This window comes from Poromitra crassiceps (genome assembly GCF_964638095.1).
Source record: "Poromitra crassiceps genome assembly, chromosome: 13".
Taxonomy (NCBI): Eukaryota; Metazoa; Chordata; class Actinopteri; order Beryciformes; family Melamphaidae; genus Poromitra; species Poromitra crassiceps.
In genome coordinates, this window is record NC_139644.1 from 41219627 (window position 1) to 41234321 (window position 14695).

Here is a 14695-nt window from a genome sequence, read left to right on the forward strand (position 1 = left end):
TCTGCCTGTAACACTGCATCTGTCTGTCTGCCTGCCTGTAACACTGCATCTGTCTGTCTGCCTGCCTGTAACACTGCATCTGTCTGTCTGCCTGTAACACTGCATCTGTCTGTCTGCCTGTAACACTGCATCTGTCTGTCTGTCTGTCTGCCTGTAACACTGCATCTGTCTGTCTGTCTGCCTGCCTGTAACACTGCATCTGTCTGTCTGCCTGTAACACTGCATCTGTCTGTCTGCCTGCCTGTAACACTGCATCTGTCTGCCTGCCTGTAACACTGCATCTGTCTGTCTGCCTGCCTGTAACACTGCATCTGTCTGCCTGCCTGTAACACTGCATCTGTCTGTCTGCCTGTAACACTGCATCTGTCTGTCTGCCTGTAACACTGCATCTGTCTGTCTGCCTGCCTGTAACACTGCATCTGTCTGCCTGCCTGTAACACTGCATCTGTCTGTCTGCCTGCCTGTAACACTGCATCTGTCTGTCTGCCTGCCTGTAACACTGCATCTGTCTGTCTGCCTGTAACACTGCATCTGTCTGTCTGCCTGCCTGTAACACTGCATCTGTCTGTCTGCCTGCCTGTAACACTGCATCTGTCTGTCTGCCTGTAACACTGCATCTGTCTGTCTGCCTGTAACACTGCATCTGTCTGTCTGTCTGTCTGCCTGTAACACTGCATCTGTCTGTCTGTCTGCCTGCCTGTAACACTGCATCTGTCTGTCTGCCTGTAACACTGCATCTGTCTGTCTGCCTGCCTGTAACACTGCATCTGTCTGCCTGCCTGTAACACTGCATCTGTCTGTCTGCCTGCCTGTAACACTGCATCTGTCTGTCTGCCTGCCTGTAACACTGCATCTGTCTGCCTGCCTGTAACACTGCATCTGTCTGTCTGCCTGTAACACTGCATCTGTCTGTCTGCCTGCCTGTAACACTGCATCTGTCTGTCTGCCTGCCTGTAACACTGCATCTGTCTGCCTGCCTGTAACACTGCATCTGTCTGTCTGCCTGCCTGTAACACTGCATCTGTCTGTCTGCCTGTAACACTGCATCTGTCTGTCTGCCTGCCTGTAACACTGCATCTGTCTGTCTGCCTGCCTGTAACACTGCATCTGTCTGTCTGTCTGCCTGTAACACTGCATCTGTCCCTGAAGGATAACTTTTCCGAGACGCTGTATCGTTACGATGAAGATGGATACCAGTCCTACTGCACCATCTGCTGCTATGGAAGTCAGGTCATACTGTGTGGCAACGGTAGCTGCTGCAGGTTGGTCTGACTGTCTCTTTCTCTACATGTCACAATCTGTCTGTGTGTGTTGTGATGGCGTTATAGTTAAGCTTGAAATTAACTTTTTTTTTTATCACCAGCCAATTTGGCTCCTAGATTTTAAAGTTACCAGCCGATCAGAATTTCCACTAGCCAATTTTCTTTCTTTAAATAAACTAGATTATTAGTGCCACTGGGTTAACTTAAGCATAAGCATCAGTAAAACAAATATATGTTATAGCATAATAAATCTATAAATTACAGTATTTCACCCATATTCATAAATTGCTTTCAAATAGTGTAAAAATAAAAGGAGATCAAAATAACAGACTATATGAGACTATAATCTAGCAGCCTACGTAGCCTACAATAAGTGACAGTCATTTTTTATTTCATTGTATTTCATTGTATCTTGCCAGGGACGTGCACAGATAGACCCCAGGTGGTGCCCTATTTTCGCCTATTTTCTTTTTTTAACGTGTAAATTGGAAGGAAGGGAGCACTTCAAGTGTTGCTCACCCGAGCCTGACTGTATGTAATGTAACTTTCTTTTATTTTCTTCTTTTAGAAATAGCCTAATTGTGAGAGGGGTGCCCTTTTTTTCACTTGAGCACCTGATGCCCCCCCCCCCCCCCCCCCCCCCAAATGCCTGTGCGCGCCACTGCATCGTGTGCCTTTTCTCCGCTGCAGCTAACTGCCTGCCGCTGCTCAATGAAGGATATTGGATAACCACGGTCTCGCAGAAAATTTAGGATAGGAGGATTGTTTAGGCAAAACAGATGCAGTGATATTTAGATGTTGGTTCATCACCAGCCAAATTGGCTAGTAACTTTACAAACGTACCCACCAAACTACATTTTTACCCGCATTTGGCTGGTTGGCAGGTGTTAATTTCAAGCCCTGTGGCTGCGTTCACACTGCAGCCGAAAGTGTCTCAGTTCTGTTCTGTTTGTTTTCCCCGTAATTGGTGTGAACCTTATGGATGATGCGTCTCCACCTCCTACCCCTATGCAAAAGTGACGCCAAAATATATCCCGGATGGGAGATACTAAATGTAACCATGCCACCATACTCCCAGAGTGCCGAGCAGTCAGGAGTCGGAGGGAGGAAGGGGGGCACGGTGGCTCCCTATGGCTCTGCAGACTGTCAGAGCCGCACGTTAGGTGTGTTTACATTTACGATGGAAAGTGAAGGGAAATGTTTTCTAATGGGTGATTAGATCAATCACCTAAACCACACATGGGCAAAATGTGGCCCCAGCGACGGACCTGGCCCCTGGACCATCTCAATCCGGCCCCCAAGGTCCTCAAAGAAAAACAAAACGACCCCCAAAAACTCAATAAAAGACAGAATTATGTGAATAAATCTCATCTGCTACAGCCATTGGATTTGTATCACTATTCTATGAACAGTCATCAAAAAAATCTCATGAATAGCAATTTGAAATTGAGCACGAACGTCTGCAGGATGATTGTCGCCCATCTCTTTGCTTTTGTCTGCCTATTTCTTTCTATTCCTTTCTTCAAATGAAATAACATTGGTCTCTCTTTTATCCAATTAATCTCCTCTCCTCCTGCAGATCCTATTGTCAGGACTGCCTGAACATCCTTGTGGGTCCGGGGACCTTTGATTGGTTGAAGGAGATGGACCCATGGATCTGCTACCTGTGTCAGCCCCACAGACCCCACTTTGCTCTGGTGCCCAGGCAAGACTGGAGCGAACGAGTTCAGGAGCTATTCGCCAATAACAATGCCATGGAGTTTGTGAGTGATTAAGAGTGTAACCTTGCACGGTGCTCCGCGGCCAGAGTGGTCTAATCTGTTAACCTATGTACCCGAAAAGAAACTGGCTACGCTTCAGCATCTGGTGTGTTTGCACCGTTAGTCATCAGGGCCCGTATTTATCAAGCGTCTCAGAGTGCCATTTTAGTCGTGTGCTGAGAATTTGTGAAATTTAGTCCTACTCTCACACTTAACTCATTGAGTGCCAAGGACGTCGATCGACGTCAAAGTAAATAGTGACGTAGAGTGCCAAGGACGTCGATCGACGTCAAATGCGTTTTTTGACGGTGGGACGTGGATCAAAGCCTCCTGCATCTCCTGTACAAATATGGGAGCTATTGAAGGTGTATAACCTATTTTACGGACTCATTAGGTGGCGACAGTGCTCTCCAGATTAGAGAAAGGTCCGGAAAACAACTGGAAAAAGCCGTGATCAAAGAGAAACTGCTCATGCTGCAGCCAGAGCCATATAGATTGCTCTGTCTGCAGCTGACGTTGGCTGCGAACAGAAGTCAATCCGCGCACACAACTGAGCCCCCCCTCTGCCTCTGTCTGTCTGTCTGCATAGTTTATCCACACGATTAGCCGCCAGAAAGGCAGCACCCGACGCCGAAGGGCCAAACCTTTCCTGCAGTCCGGTTTGGCATTTCCGTGTGCGCTGGGAACAAAAACGGAGCGCTCCGAAAATAGAGTGGGTGCGTGTTGGCTGTGTGTTAGTGTGGGGAGGAGTTTGCAGCTGAGGGGGGGAGGGGGGAGGGGGGGAGAGGGGGGTGGGGCACGCAGGGCATCACACAAGAGGTGTCCTAAGTGGTTAGAAGTTGCCAGCAGGGCAATGTTGATAGGACACTGTACCATTTCTTCTCACAGTCTGTTGGTGAGCGAACACAATGTACTTGTGATGCATTCAGCTCCAATGCAATATGCTCCCATGCCTTCTTCTTGTCTCAACTGGTGAGAGTTGGGCTGAACTTTCCTTTGATTATTTGTTTCCTCTGCTCTACTAACTCCACTAAGCACAGCGTGTCATCCTCCCTCCAATTGGGCTTTCTTTTGGATTCCATGTTTGCTCATCATACAGCCTATAGAACCTGGCTATATAGGGTAGTAGTCAATTGACAGCACACCAGTTTCGAGTCAGTTGTGGGATTAGGTAAATTGGGTGGATTAGGAAACATTTAGCCTATTCTTGAGTCATTTTCAATGTAGGCTATCTTGTATTATTTTGTTGATAATTTCTTCTGAAATTATTGGTGAATATATGCTACACTCCCATTGTGCATTTCACTGTTGAATCATCTCTATTTAGGATATTCGTGCATAAGGGATTCCATTCAGCGATTGGCCATTCCTGTGTACTTGGAATTGCGTCATCAACATTTCCCTTTACGGCACACACACCTGTCACACACACACACACACACACACACACACACACACACACACACACACACACACACACATACACCTGTCGTAAATCAGCTCTGAGATTGACACTTAGGATTCAGTCCTACACCTCGCTGAAAGAGGGAGTGAGATGCATAATAACTGACTTTTACGTGCAGCTTTTGGCTGGGAATTTTTTTTGCTCATAAGTGTACTCTTAGCAGTGTTCTTAGGAGTAATTCTAGGAAGCTTGATAAATACGGGCCCAGATCTGCTTTACTAAACACAATTAGGAAGGATGGGGGGGGGGGGGGGGGTGTTTGGGGTGAGTACAGGGAAATTCTGTATAGTATTCCTTTTAAACAAAATGTTTAAAATAATAAATATAATTAAATTTGGCTTGCAGATGCCCTGTAATATTTAAAAGAAATACACCTTGTGGTTAAACCAATTCTTTTGGCCTTTGTAGGAGCTGTCGTGTTTACATCGTGTTTACCCGTCCATCCCTGCCAACCTGCGCAGACCCATACGAGTGCTCTCACTGTTTGATGGCATCGCAACAGGTCAGTAAGTAGACAGACCCAGGTCAGTAAGTAGACAGACCCAGGTCAGTAAGTAGACAGACCCAGGTCAGTAAGTAGACAGACCCAGGTCAGTAAGTAGACAGACCCAGGTCAGTAAGTAGACAGACCCAGGTCAGTAAGTAGACAGACCCAGGTCAGTAAGTAGACACACCCAGGTCAGTAAGTAGACAGACCCAGGTCAGTAAAGGCCCGGGTGGTCTGATTCTGCTGTTCTAGTTCTACTTTTATACAGTAACTATTCTGACTCTAGTATTGTATGTGTATATATATACCGGTGTGTGTATATATTTTTATATATATTTTTTTTTCTGACTCTAGTATTGTATATATATATATATATATATATATATATATATATATATTAGGGATGTCGAAAATCATAATTTTTCTTGACCGACAACCGACACTCATTAGCCGACAACTGTCGGTTAACCGAGAAGATTAAAATGCGCTATTTTACTGTATGTGCCCCATTAAACCTTAGGCCTACCAAATGCTTGATTTTTTTTCAGTAGAAAGCGTTTATTTTTACATCTACAAGCAGAAAAAAACATTAACAAAACGAGAAGACAAGTTAAATCCTCCAGCCATCTAAACAAAAACATTCCTCGGATAGGCTATGATAGGAGCTGCACGCATTTGCAGAAGGGGGAAATACGGAGGGAAAAAACCCATACTCATAATAATAATAAATAAATATAATATAATATAATAATATAATAATAAATAGTCTAATAAAACCAGCAGAAACTAATTTTAAAAGCTCAGAACGAAACGTGTCGCTAATTGAACGAATTTCCACTTTGAATAGCACATCAAGACACCGCCCCAAGCCTTCACGCTGCAGGGCGCACTGACGAAGCGCTTATTGCTCTCTCCTTCTGACATTCTCACTAATTCAACAGTGGTTTACCTGCTTTTGAGATCTGCAAAAAAATAGTTTGCTTCTCTCTCCACGCTTCTCCCTCTCTCTCTTTATCTGCGACGAGGGCTGTAGGTGGCTATTATGCTCTCTGTGTGTCCGGCTGCACGACATGACGACGAGTGCAGCAAGTCCGCACGCTGACAGCTGTCAGCATTGCGGGACTCGGGAGGATGAACAAATGAGGCAGGCTGTCCAAACTTTTTACCGATCTAATATGAGATGCAGAGAAATAATTATATATTAATAGCCGATGTGTTTAGAAGAGCATTCTCACTCTTGCTGTAATCGTTGTGGGATTATTACACCTGAGAGACAGACAGACCCGGAGAGAACTCAATTTACGGTAAAAGTGTGGATTCCTCAGTGAATCGATGTGGAAGACGCAGCTTGTTTTGAAACGCGTCATTGAAAGTAACCTCATGGTTTCATGACAGCGGCTGGAACACAGAAGGAGCATGACTGACTGGCTCGCTGTAGTCTGCACAGGGCAGGGCGTCTTCTCCCGTCTGGTCAAAGCAGAGGGGAGGCGGGGGTGTGGCGCATGTGTGGAGCTGAGTTTATCACAGAGCACATCTCGCACGCGGGGGGAGAGGCGGACAGTGCACACTGCTTTTCCATTTGGAAAAGCCTTTCTCTAAATGAATGTTGTTCTGGCAGTGGCAGGAGCTTTTAATTCCTATATAATGCTGCTACAGTAACTACTTAGGCTAGTTAACATTGTTGCTTACCGCGAAGGAGGGAAAAAAAACACCATATTGGCAACACGTTGTATGCCAATTTAATATGCAAATTAACCGTTTGACCGACATGCTTAACCGACCAATGACGTTGTCGGCGGTTAACCGGTTAACGGTTAACCGTCGACATCCCTAATATATATATGTATATATGTATTTTTTGTGTTTTATGTGAGGTCTTCTTTTTTATGATTTTGATTACTTTTGTGTGATTCTGTATTTTGCATTGCGTTTGTGTGTGTGTGTGCGTGTGTGTGTGTGTGTGTGCGTGTGTGTGTGTGTGTGTGTGTGTGTGTGTGTGTGTGTGTGTGTGTGTGTGTGTGTGTGTGTCAAGGCTACCTGGTGCTGAAGAATCTGGGTTTCAGAGTGGAGAAGTACATCGCCTCTGAGATCTGCGATGATTCAATCGCCGTGGCAAACAACAACCATGAGGGGGCGGAGATTGTCCACGTCAAAGACGTCAGGTCCATCACCAAGGAGCATGTACGTTCACACACAGGTCCATCACCAAGGAGCATGTACGTTCACACACAGCTTGGTTTTCTGTCTTCACTTGATTATAACAGGGGTTTTCAAAGCCTGAGACTGTCCCCTTTGACAAAGCCTCCCCCCCTCCCTCTTAGTTTACTAATAGATCACTTTGGGTGACTAAAGGATCATGATTATGTTATTTGATCCCATAGAAACTTCATAATTTAGCCAAGATAGGGGCGACACCAAATGCATAAAAAAGGTCTGTCTGAAGGCATTTATTTGTTTTTGACTCTGGGAAAGTGGGAAAACGGTAACATTTCCCAAAACTACTGTATCTCTGAACTATTTCTTTAACCAAATCACACACGTTTAGGCTATTCTACGTGATATCCTTTGGATAGCTAGAGTAATGCCTTTCTTTTTTTACTTCCGTTCACTGAGCCTCCCCTGAAACAGTTTGGAGATTCAAAATGGCGTAACTGAAAGCACCCTGCTTCATGTTTTTGGTTTGGCTGTTTAAAATGTTTACGATTTGTAGAAGCATATTTCCTCCTTGCCACTGACAAACTGAAGCTGACCGAACCAACCCCTCCTCTTGAATGCAACGCAGATCAAGGAGTGGGGTCCATTTGATTTGCTGATCGGTGGCAGCCCATGTAACGACCTCTCCATCGTCAACCCCTACAGAAAGGGCCTCTATGGTACGTACATAAGGGTGTCGCGGTACGATTTTAGTAGGCAATTGCCAGTAACATTTTTGTTTTTATAAATGTTAAATTCCAAACAAATAAAGCCCTCCAGTGTGTATTTTTTGGAAGGAAAATAATCATTTGTCTTTGCTTCAACCCATTGATACCTGATGCAGCATTTGCGTGTATATCCCTCATTTGTGTGTGTATCCCTTTAAGACCGCAAACCGCGTGACGCGGTCTTAAAGGGATACACACACAAATGCTGCATCATGTATCAATGGGTTAAAGTTGCTATGTGTAAGATCAATAAATCATTGCTACATTGTTTTGATACAGTGTTGCAAACAGATGAGACCGTTACTCTACTGACCCCTACAATACATTTGACATTTTGTGCCAGTGAATTTGATTGGTTAATCTGCACAAATGGAAGAAGCGGCAACCTCTTTGTGACCTTAAACAGCAGGGCTTATGGGAAATGTGGTCTTAATTTTGAGAAACATCAGCACTCAGAGAATTTCGCTGGTACTGCTACCGATATATTAATGCTTAAAACTGCTACCCATAGTGGATTTTAATACCTATACCAGGGACGTAGGAAGGGGAGGGGGACACAGGGGACATGCCCCCCCCCCTTCCTTTTAAGAAGGCAGTATTGGACTGCCTTCCAATACTGGTCCCTGGGAAATTTGGTTTGGTAGGCAAAAGTTTGGGGAAACCCCTGGTCTATACGACTGACTGAAGAAGGTCCTTGTTCTCTGCTGCAATTCCCTCTTCCCCCCAACAGAGGGCACTGGCAGGCTATTCTTTGACTATCTCCGCATCCTCCACTGGTTGAAGCCCAAAGAGGAAGACCCTAGGCCGTTCTTCTGGCTGTTTGAGAACGTGGTCTTCATGGACAGACACACTAAAGTCAACATCTGCCACTTCCTCGAGGTAAGAACGCATTCACTTCTGTTTGCTTTTGCTTTGGTTTCTTTTGTTATCGTCTCTTCCGTCTCTGGTCTCTCTTCCCCTCCTCTCCTCTCCTTCCATCTTCCTATCCATTACTCTTCCCCTTCTCCCCATCATACTGCTGAATGATTGGCTGAGAACTGACTCTTGGTGTTATTTGATTGGTTGGCAGTGCAACCCAGTGCTGGTGGATGCAATCAAAGTTAGCCCCGCCCACAGAGCCCGCTACTTCTGGGGCAACATCCCAGGGATGAACAGGTATGCAGACATATCAATCGTGAATTTTAAGGGCATATAAAATGTTATATTTCAAACCTTTTTTGCTAAATTATCCCAAAGTTGTTTTGTCTATACGGTTATCTAAATTACCATGTACTCAATGTGTAATGTATGTTGTTCATGTAATGTTTTTATTTGGTTGTGTGTGTGTGTGTGTGTGTGTGTGTGTGTGTGTGTGTGTGTGTGTGTGTGTGTGTGTGTGTGTGTGTGTGTGTATGTGTGATATCCCCTCAGACCCATTACAGCCTCCAACAATGACAAATTGACCCTGCAGGAGTGTCTGGAGGTGGGCAGAGAAGCCAGGGTGAGGGACTGAACCTGCTGGCTCAACTTCATTCATACTATTTCACACTTTCTTACCGTGCTTTGAAACAACCATTTTTCATATAAAGAGCCAAAGTGAACGTCACTTCCTGCTTCAGCACTGTACCAGAGATTTTCATCCGCCATTCATTTTCCCATAGATATTTCATAAAATGTTTATAAAAATAGTTTTACTGGTTCAAACCAAACGGTACAGATATATTTAGAAACAGGAGAAACCACATAACATTTCACTCAGACCAAAATGTAAAAAAAAATGCGGATTTAAAGACAATATTTTTTCGATGTAGTTTTTTAAGTTTTGGTCTGAGTGAAATGTTCTATGGTCTCTCCCGATTCTAAATATAGCTGAATCGTTTGGTTTGACGACGTAAAACTATTTTTATGAGCATTTTACGAAATGTCTATGGGAAAATAAATGGCGGACAAAAATCTCTGGTACAGTGCTGAAGCAGGAAGTAGGCGGTCACTTTGCCTCTCTATTATGTGTGTGGATATGTGTTGCCAGCAAAATACATGTCATGTGTGTTTTGTGTTTGTGTATGCACTTCCGTATCTCTGCATGCATGTATTTGAATATTTATTTTCAAAATAGATCTTTTCTGAATTACATTACCTACAATCCTTCCTGAATTTTTTGCTGTCAAGGTGTCACTGTTTTCATATCTCATTTAAAAACAATATATTTCCTATGTTGTTTGTTTTCCAGTTCACAAAGGTGAGGACCATCACCACCAAATCAAACTCTCTGAAGCAGAGGAAACATGTCACTCCTGTCATAGAGAATGGCAAAGAGGACATCCTGTGGATCACTGAAATAGAGAAGTAGGCATCACTCTCCTTGCATTTTAACACTGTATTTACTCTCTGTTTTAACACTGTATTTACTCTCTGTTTTAACACTGTATTTACTCTCTGTTTTAACACTGTATTTACTCTCTGTTTTAACACTGTATTTCTCTCTGTTTTAACACTGTATTTACTCTCTGTTTTAACACTGTATTTACTCTCTGTTTTAACACTGTATTTACTGTCTGTTTTAACACTGTATTTACTCTCTGTTTTAACACTGTATTTACTCTCTGTTTTAACACTGTATTTACTCTCTGTTTTAACACTGTATTTACTGTCTGTTTTAACACTGTATTTACTCTCTGTTTTAACACTGTATTTACTCTCTGTTTTAACACTGTATTTACTCTCTGTTTTAACACTGTATTTACTCTCTGTTTTAACACTGTATTTACTCTCTGTTTTAACACTGTATTTACTCTCTGTTTTAACACTGTATTTACTCTCTGTTTTAACACTGTATTTACTCTCTGTTTTAACACTGTATTTACTCTCTGTTTTAACACTGTATTTACTCTCTGTTTTAACACTGTATTTACTCTCTGTTTTAACACTGTATTTACTCTCTGTTTTAACACTGTAGGCTATTTACTCTCTGTTTTAACACTGTATTTACTCTCTGTTTTAACACTGTATTTACTCTCTGTTTTAACACTGTATTTACTCTCTGTTTTAACACTGTATTTACTCTCTGTTTTAACACTGTATTTACTCTCTGTTTTAACACTGTATTTACTCTCTGTTTTAACACTGTATTTACTCTCTGTTTTAACACTGTATTTACTCTCTGTTTCTAAAATGAAAAAAAGAGAGAACACAAACACAAATAACCATGATCCTCTTGTGTTCCTGTCTTCTTCAAGTATTAAACCGATGGCGTTGTTGTTATAACAAGTTTACAAAGGTACATTCATTAAATGGGTGAATACATAAAACCAAAGAAGTAGCTTTGAGAATGAATAAAAAAAAAATATATATACAGTATATATATACAGTATATATATATATATATACCGGTATATATATATTTAGAGCAATTACATAACAATATGGATTTGTTTATGACTACATATTGTAGCTGGTTGTAGCTGGACGAGAGACGATCCATGTGTGCTTTTGACGGCAATATATTAACTTTATTTTATATATTAAATATTTTATTTATCATTTGAATGGTGTCACTTTGTCTTGTTGTGAAGCAAGCATAGATGTTTATTGCTAGGCAAAGGGGGGTCGACTATGAATCTAGGGGGCGGCTGGATGCAAGACACACACACAAAAATACATAAGAAACTGGACTCAATCACAGATCAGAGAGCCAGAAATTTAGAACTGCACTTACTAAACACAAACCAAGTAACGTAACGTAGTCGTATCAAATATGACATTTACAGCCGATCGAGCTTGCAGGAGGCAGGACTCTGCTAAAAACAGAAGAAAAAAGGCATGGACCAGCATGAATTCCTTGCTGGTCTAAGCTGGTTTATGCTGGTTAGCCTGTCTGATGCTGGTAAAGCTGGTCAACCAGCATGGTGGAGATGCATGGTTGTTGGTGGAGAGCCAAGATACAATGTTAACAATTAAACCCAAAACTTGTGTCGTACATAAATATTTGATACTATTGTGAAGGTGTTGTAAATCCTTCCTTATATAAAAAATATAAAAGGGAGCAAGTGGGTAATGTTTGTTTGTTTCAATTGTTGTCCCACTGTTCGGCCAGAGCTATGCCGTTTTACGTGCGATCGGGCTGAAACTTTCAGGAAGTGTAAAGAGCACCTGTGCAGGTGACCTGACGGAGCCAGATTTTTTAATTAGGTGATTGCCCTAATTACCTAATGATCATCAGTGATGTCATCAGTGATGTTGTCATCAGTGATGTCATCTGTGATGATATCATCAATGATGTCATAGAGCAGGCGAGGCCACATGCAGTGGGCGAGTTGCAGGGCGGGCGAGGCCGCAAGCCCGCGCAGCGGGTGAGCCTGGGTATTGCTAGTGTTGTATAAAAGCAGTAACATACCAGAGAGTGTTTTATCATGGTTATAGTAATAATAACAAACTTTGTATAGCACCTTTCTGAACATTGTTACAAAATGACTCATAAAATGAGTACAAAATGCAGCAGGAAGTAAAACAGAATAAAATAACACAAAGAAGGACCAGACAACATCATAAAAGAAGTAAGAAATAAGGAAAAGCTATAAAAGGGGACATAAAATCATCAGTTAGATCGGCACACTTGCCAGTAACCGTAACACAGCACTTCCTCTGGTATGCTACTGCTTAACATGAACACCCTGGATGCTACTGCTTAACATGAACACCCTGGATGCTACTGCTTAACATGAACACCCTGGATGCTACTGCTTAACATGAACACCCTGGATGCTACTGCTTAAAATGAACACCCTGGGCCTCAGATGACACTTACCTTCTCCCTCTGCCTGCGTTTTCACCAGAATCTTCGGTTTCCCCAAACATTACACTGATGTCCGCAACATGAACCGGCAGCAGAGGCAGAAGGTGCTCGGGAAGTCGTGGAGCGTGCCCGTCATCCGCCACCTCTTCGCTCCCTTAAAGGACTATTTTGCGTGTGAAGAGGTGCCTCCCATCACCTCCTCCCCCGGCCATTGAGCCAAGTGTTGAGGGGAATTTTCAACTCCTTGTCATGGAAAAACATTGTGCAAATTGTATAGTTGCATAATTTGCACACTGACTATTTCTACATTTTTCTGGGAAATAACTGTGCAATAACTGATTCAAAGCCTCATTCACATTGAACGGTATATATATGTGCAATATCTGAAACATATCTGTGTTTAAACCTCTGTACAATTTATGTATAAGCATTTAAAATGGACACTTTACACCACACTTATTGTATATAGTAGTTACTGTAAATCTACATTCCTTCATATATACGTATTTAAAATTGACACTTTACATCACACTTATTGTATATAATAGTTACTGTAAATCTACATTCCTTCATATATACATATTTAAAATGGACACTTTACATCACACTTATTAGTTACTGTAAATCTACATTCCTTCATATATACATATAAAGTATAACTTTTTTTACTTCATATACATATTTAAAATTGACACTTTACACCACTTATTGTATAGTAGTTACTGTAAATCTACATTCCTTCATGTATAAATATTTAAAATGGACACTTTACACCACACTGTGTATATAGTAGTTACTGTAAATCTACATTCCTTCATATATACATATTTAAAAGACACTTTACATCACACTTATTGTATAGTAGCTACTGTAAACTTAGATGATGTCTAAAATGTATCCTTTTTGACTTGTTTGACCTGTTTTTGAGTTATTTCTTTCTTATTCTGTATAAACTTATTTTTAGTCAAGTTTTGGATGTTTTTTCATTTGTAGAAACAAATTTTTATTCTGAAAGAAGCTTACCGGAAGTTGTATTATTTTTTTAGGCTGCCTAGGGCTTTGCCTTCAAAATAAAATTTTAAATATGTAATAGCCTACCGTTTTAAACTTCTTTGCATAATCGTCAAATTCACTGACATTGTACAGGTCATATTTTATTGTAACTGCACAAGTTATGTCAAAACACTCCTACAGACGTGTTTCACTCACATTTAAGTCTTAAAATGTTAAAAAGAATGACAGTTGTGGAATAAAGTATAAGATACACATTGAAAACACAATAGTCTTTTCAATTTTTATTTTACAGGTATGACTGAAAAAGTGTGATGTGAGTGAAAATGTGACAAATTACATATTAAATCCATAGGATAATAATGCAGTGGAAGTGGAAGAAAAATCCTACATGTGTATTCGTCCATCAAGATGTTAGTGTGTAGATACTGTTAGAATGGAACTTTCAATAAATGATTTCAATAATTATTGTTTCTAGACAATAGCCTACCTAATTAATTTCAAAGTATATAAACAATATACAAAAACGTGTCTTTCAGGTTAGTGCTTGGTTCACACATAGAGCAGTGGTTCTCAAATTTTTTCACGAGGGACCCCTAAACTGACAAGAATTAGACCACGGACCCCCATTTCATAGGATTTTGTCCCACGGTCCCCCATATGATAATAAGATTGATGCTTTAGATGTTTTATTACAGAAAGTGTATAAAACCCATGACTAAAATAGTAATTGTGTTACATGTACTTGTGAATGTAATTATAGAGAAAATAAATTACCCCCCTTTTGGCTGGAGACCCGCATTTGAGAACCACTGACACAGGGTCCTGGACATGTGAGGAAAAGTGAATGGGGTTTCACTATGGGACTGGTAATTTGTGTTCTGCAGGATAATCTTCACAAACGTGAATTACTTTTATGACTTTTGAAGCGTTTTCTGACAATTGTGTTTTAAAACGCATTTACGTTTGTAAGTATATAGTTACATTCTGTCGCTTAATTTTTTGAGAATCAATCAAT

At 41.4% G+C, this 14695-nt stretch overlaps 1 protein-coding gene across 1 annotated transcript in view; it reads left to right on the forward strand.

The window, feature by feature from the left end:
- Positions 1-12881, forward strand: part of LOC310788564 (DNA (cytosine-5)-methyltransferase 3B-like) — a gene marked incomplete at both ends in the record, with an annotated part of 66851 nt that extends 53970 nt beyond the window's left edge. Inside the window, 10 exons of the mRNA XM_083650097.1 lie at positions 1150-1262; positions 2842-3025; positions 4896-4989; positions 7007-7155; positions 7757-7847; positions 8626-8774; positions 8965-9050; positions 9306-9375; positions 10105-10220; positions 12707-12881. Coding sequence (XP_083506223.1) covers positions 1150-1262; positions 2842-3025; positions 4896-4989; positions 7007-7155; positions 7757-7847; positions 8626-8774; positions 8965-9050; positions 9306-9375; positions 10105-10220; positions 12707-12881 — 1227 coding nt within the window. The remainder of the gene's footprint in view (positions 1-1149; positions 1263-2841; positions 3026-4895; positions 4990-7006; positions 7156-7756; positions 7848-8625; positions 8775-8964; positions 9051-9305; positions 9376-10104; positions 10221-12706) is intronic.
- Positions 12882-14695: the final 1814 nt, after the last annotated feature.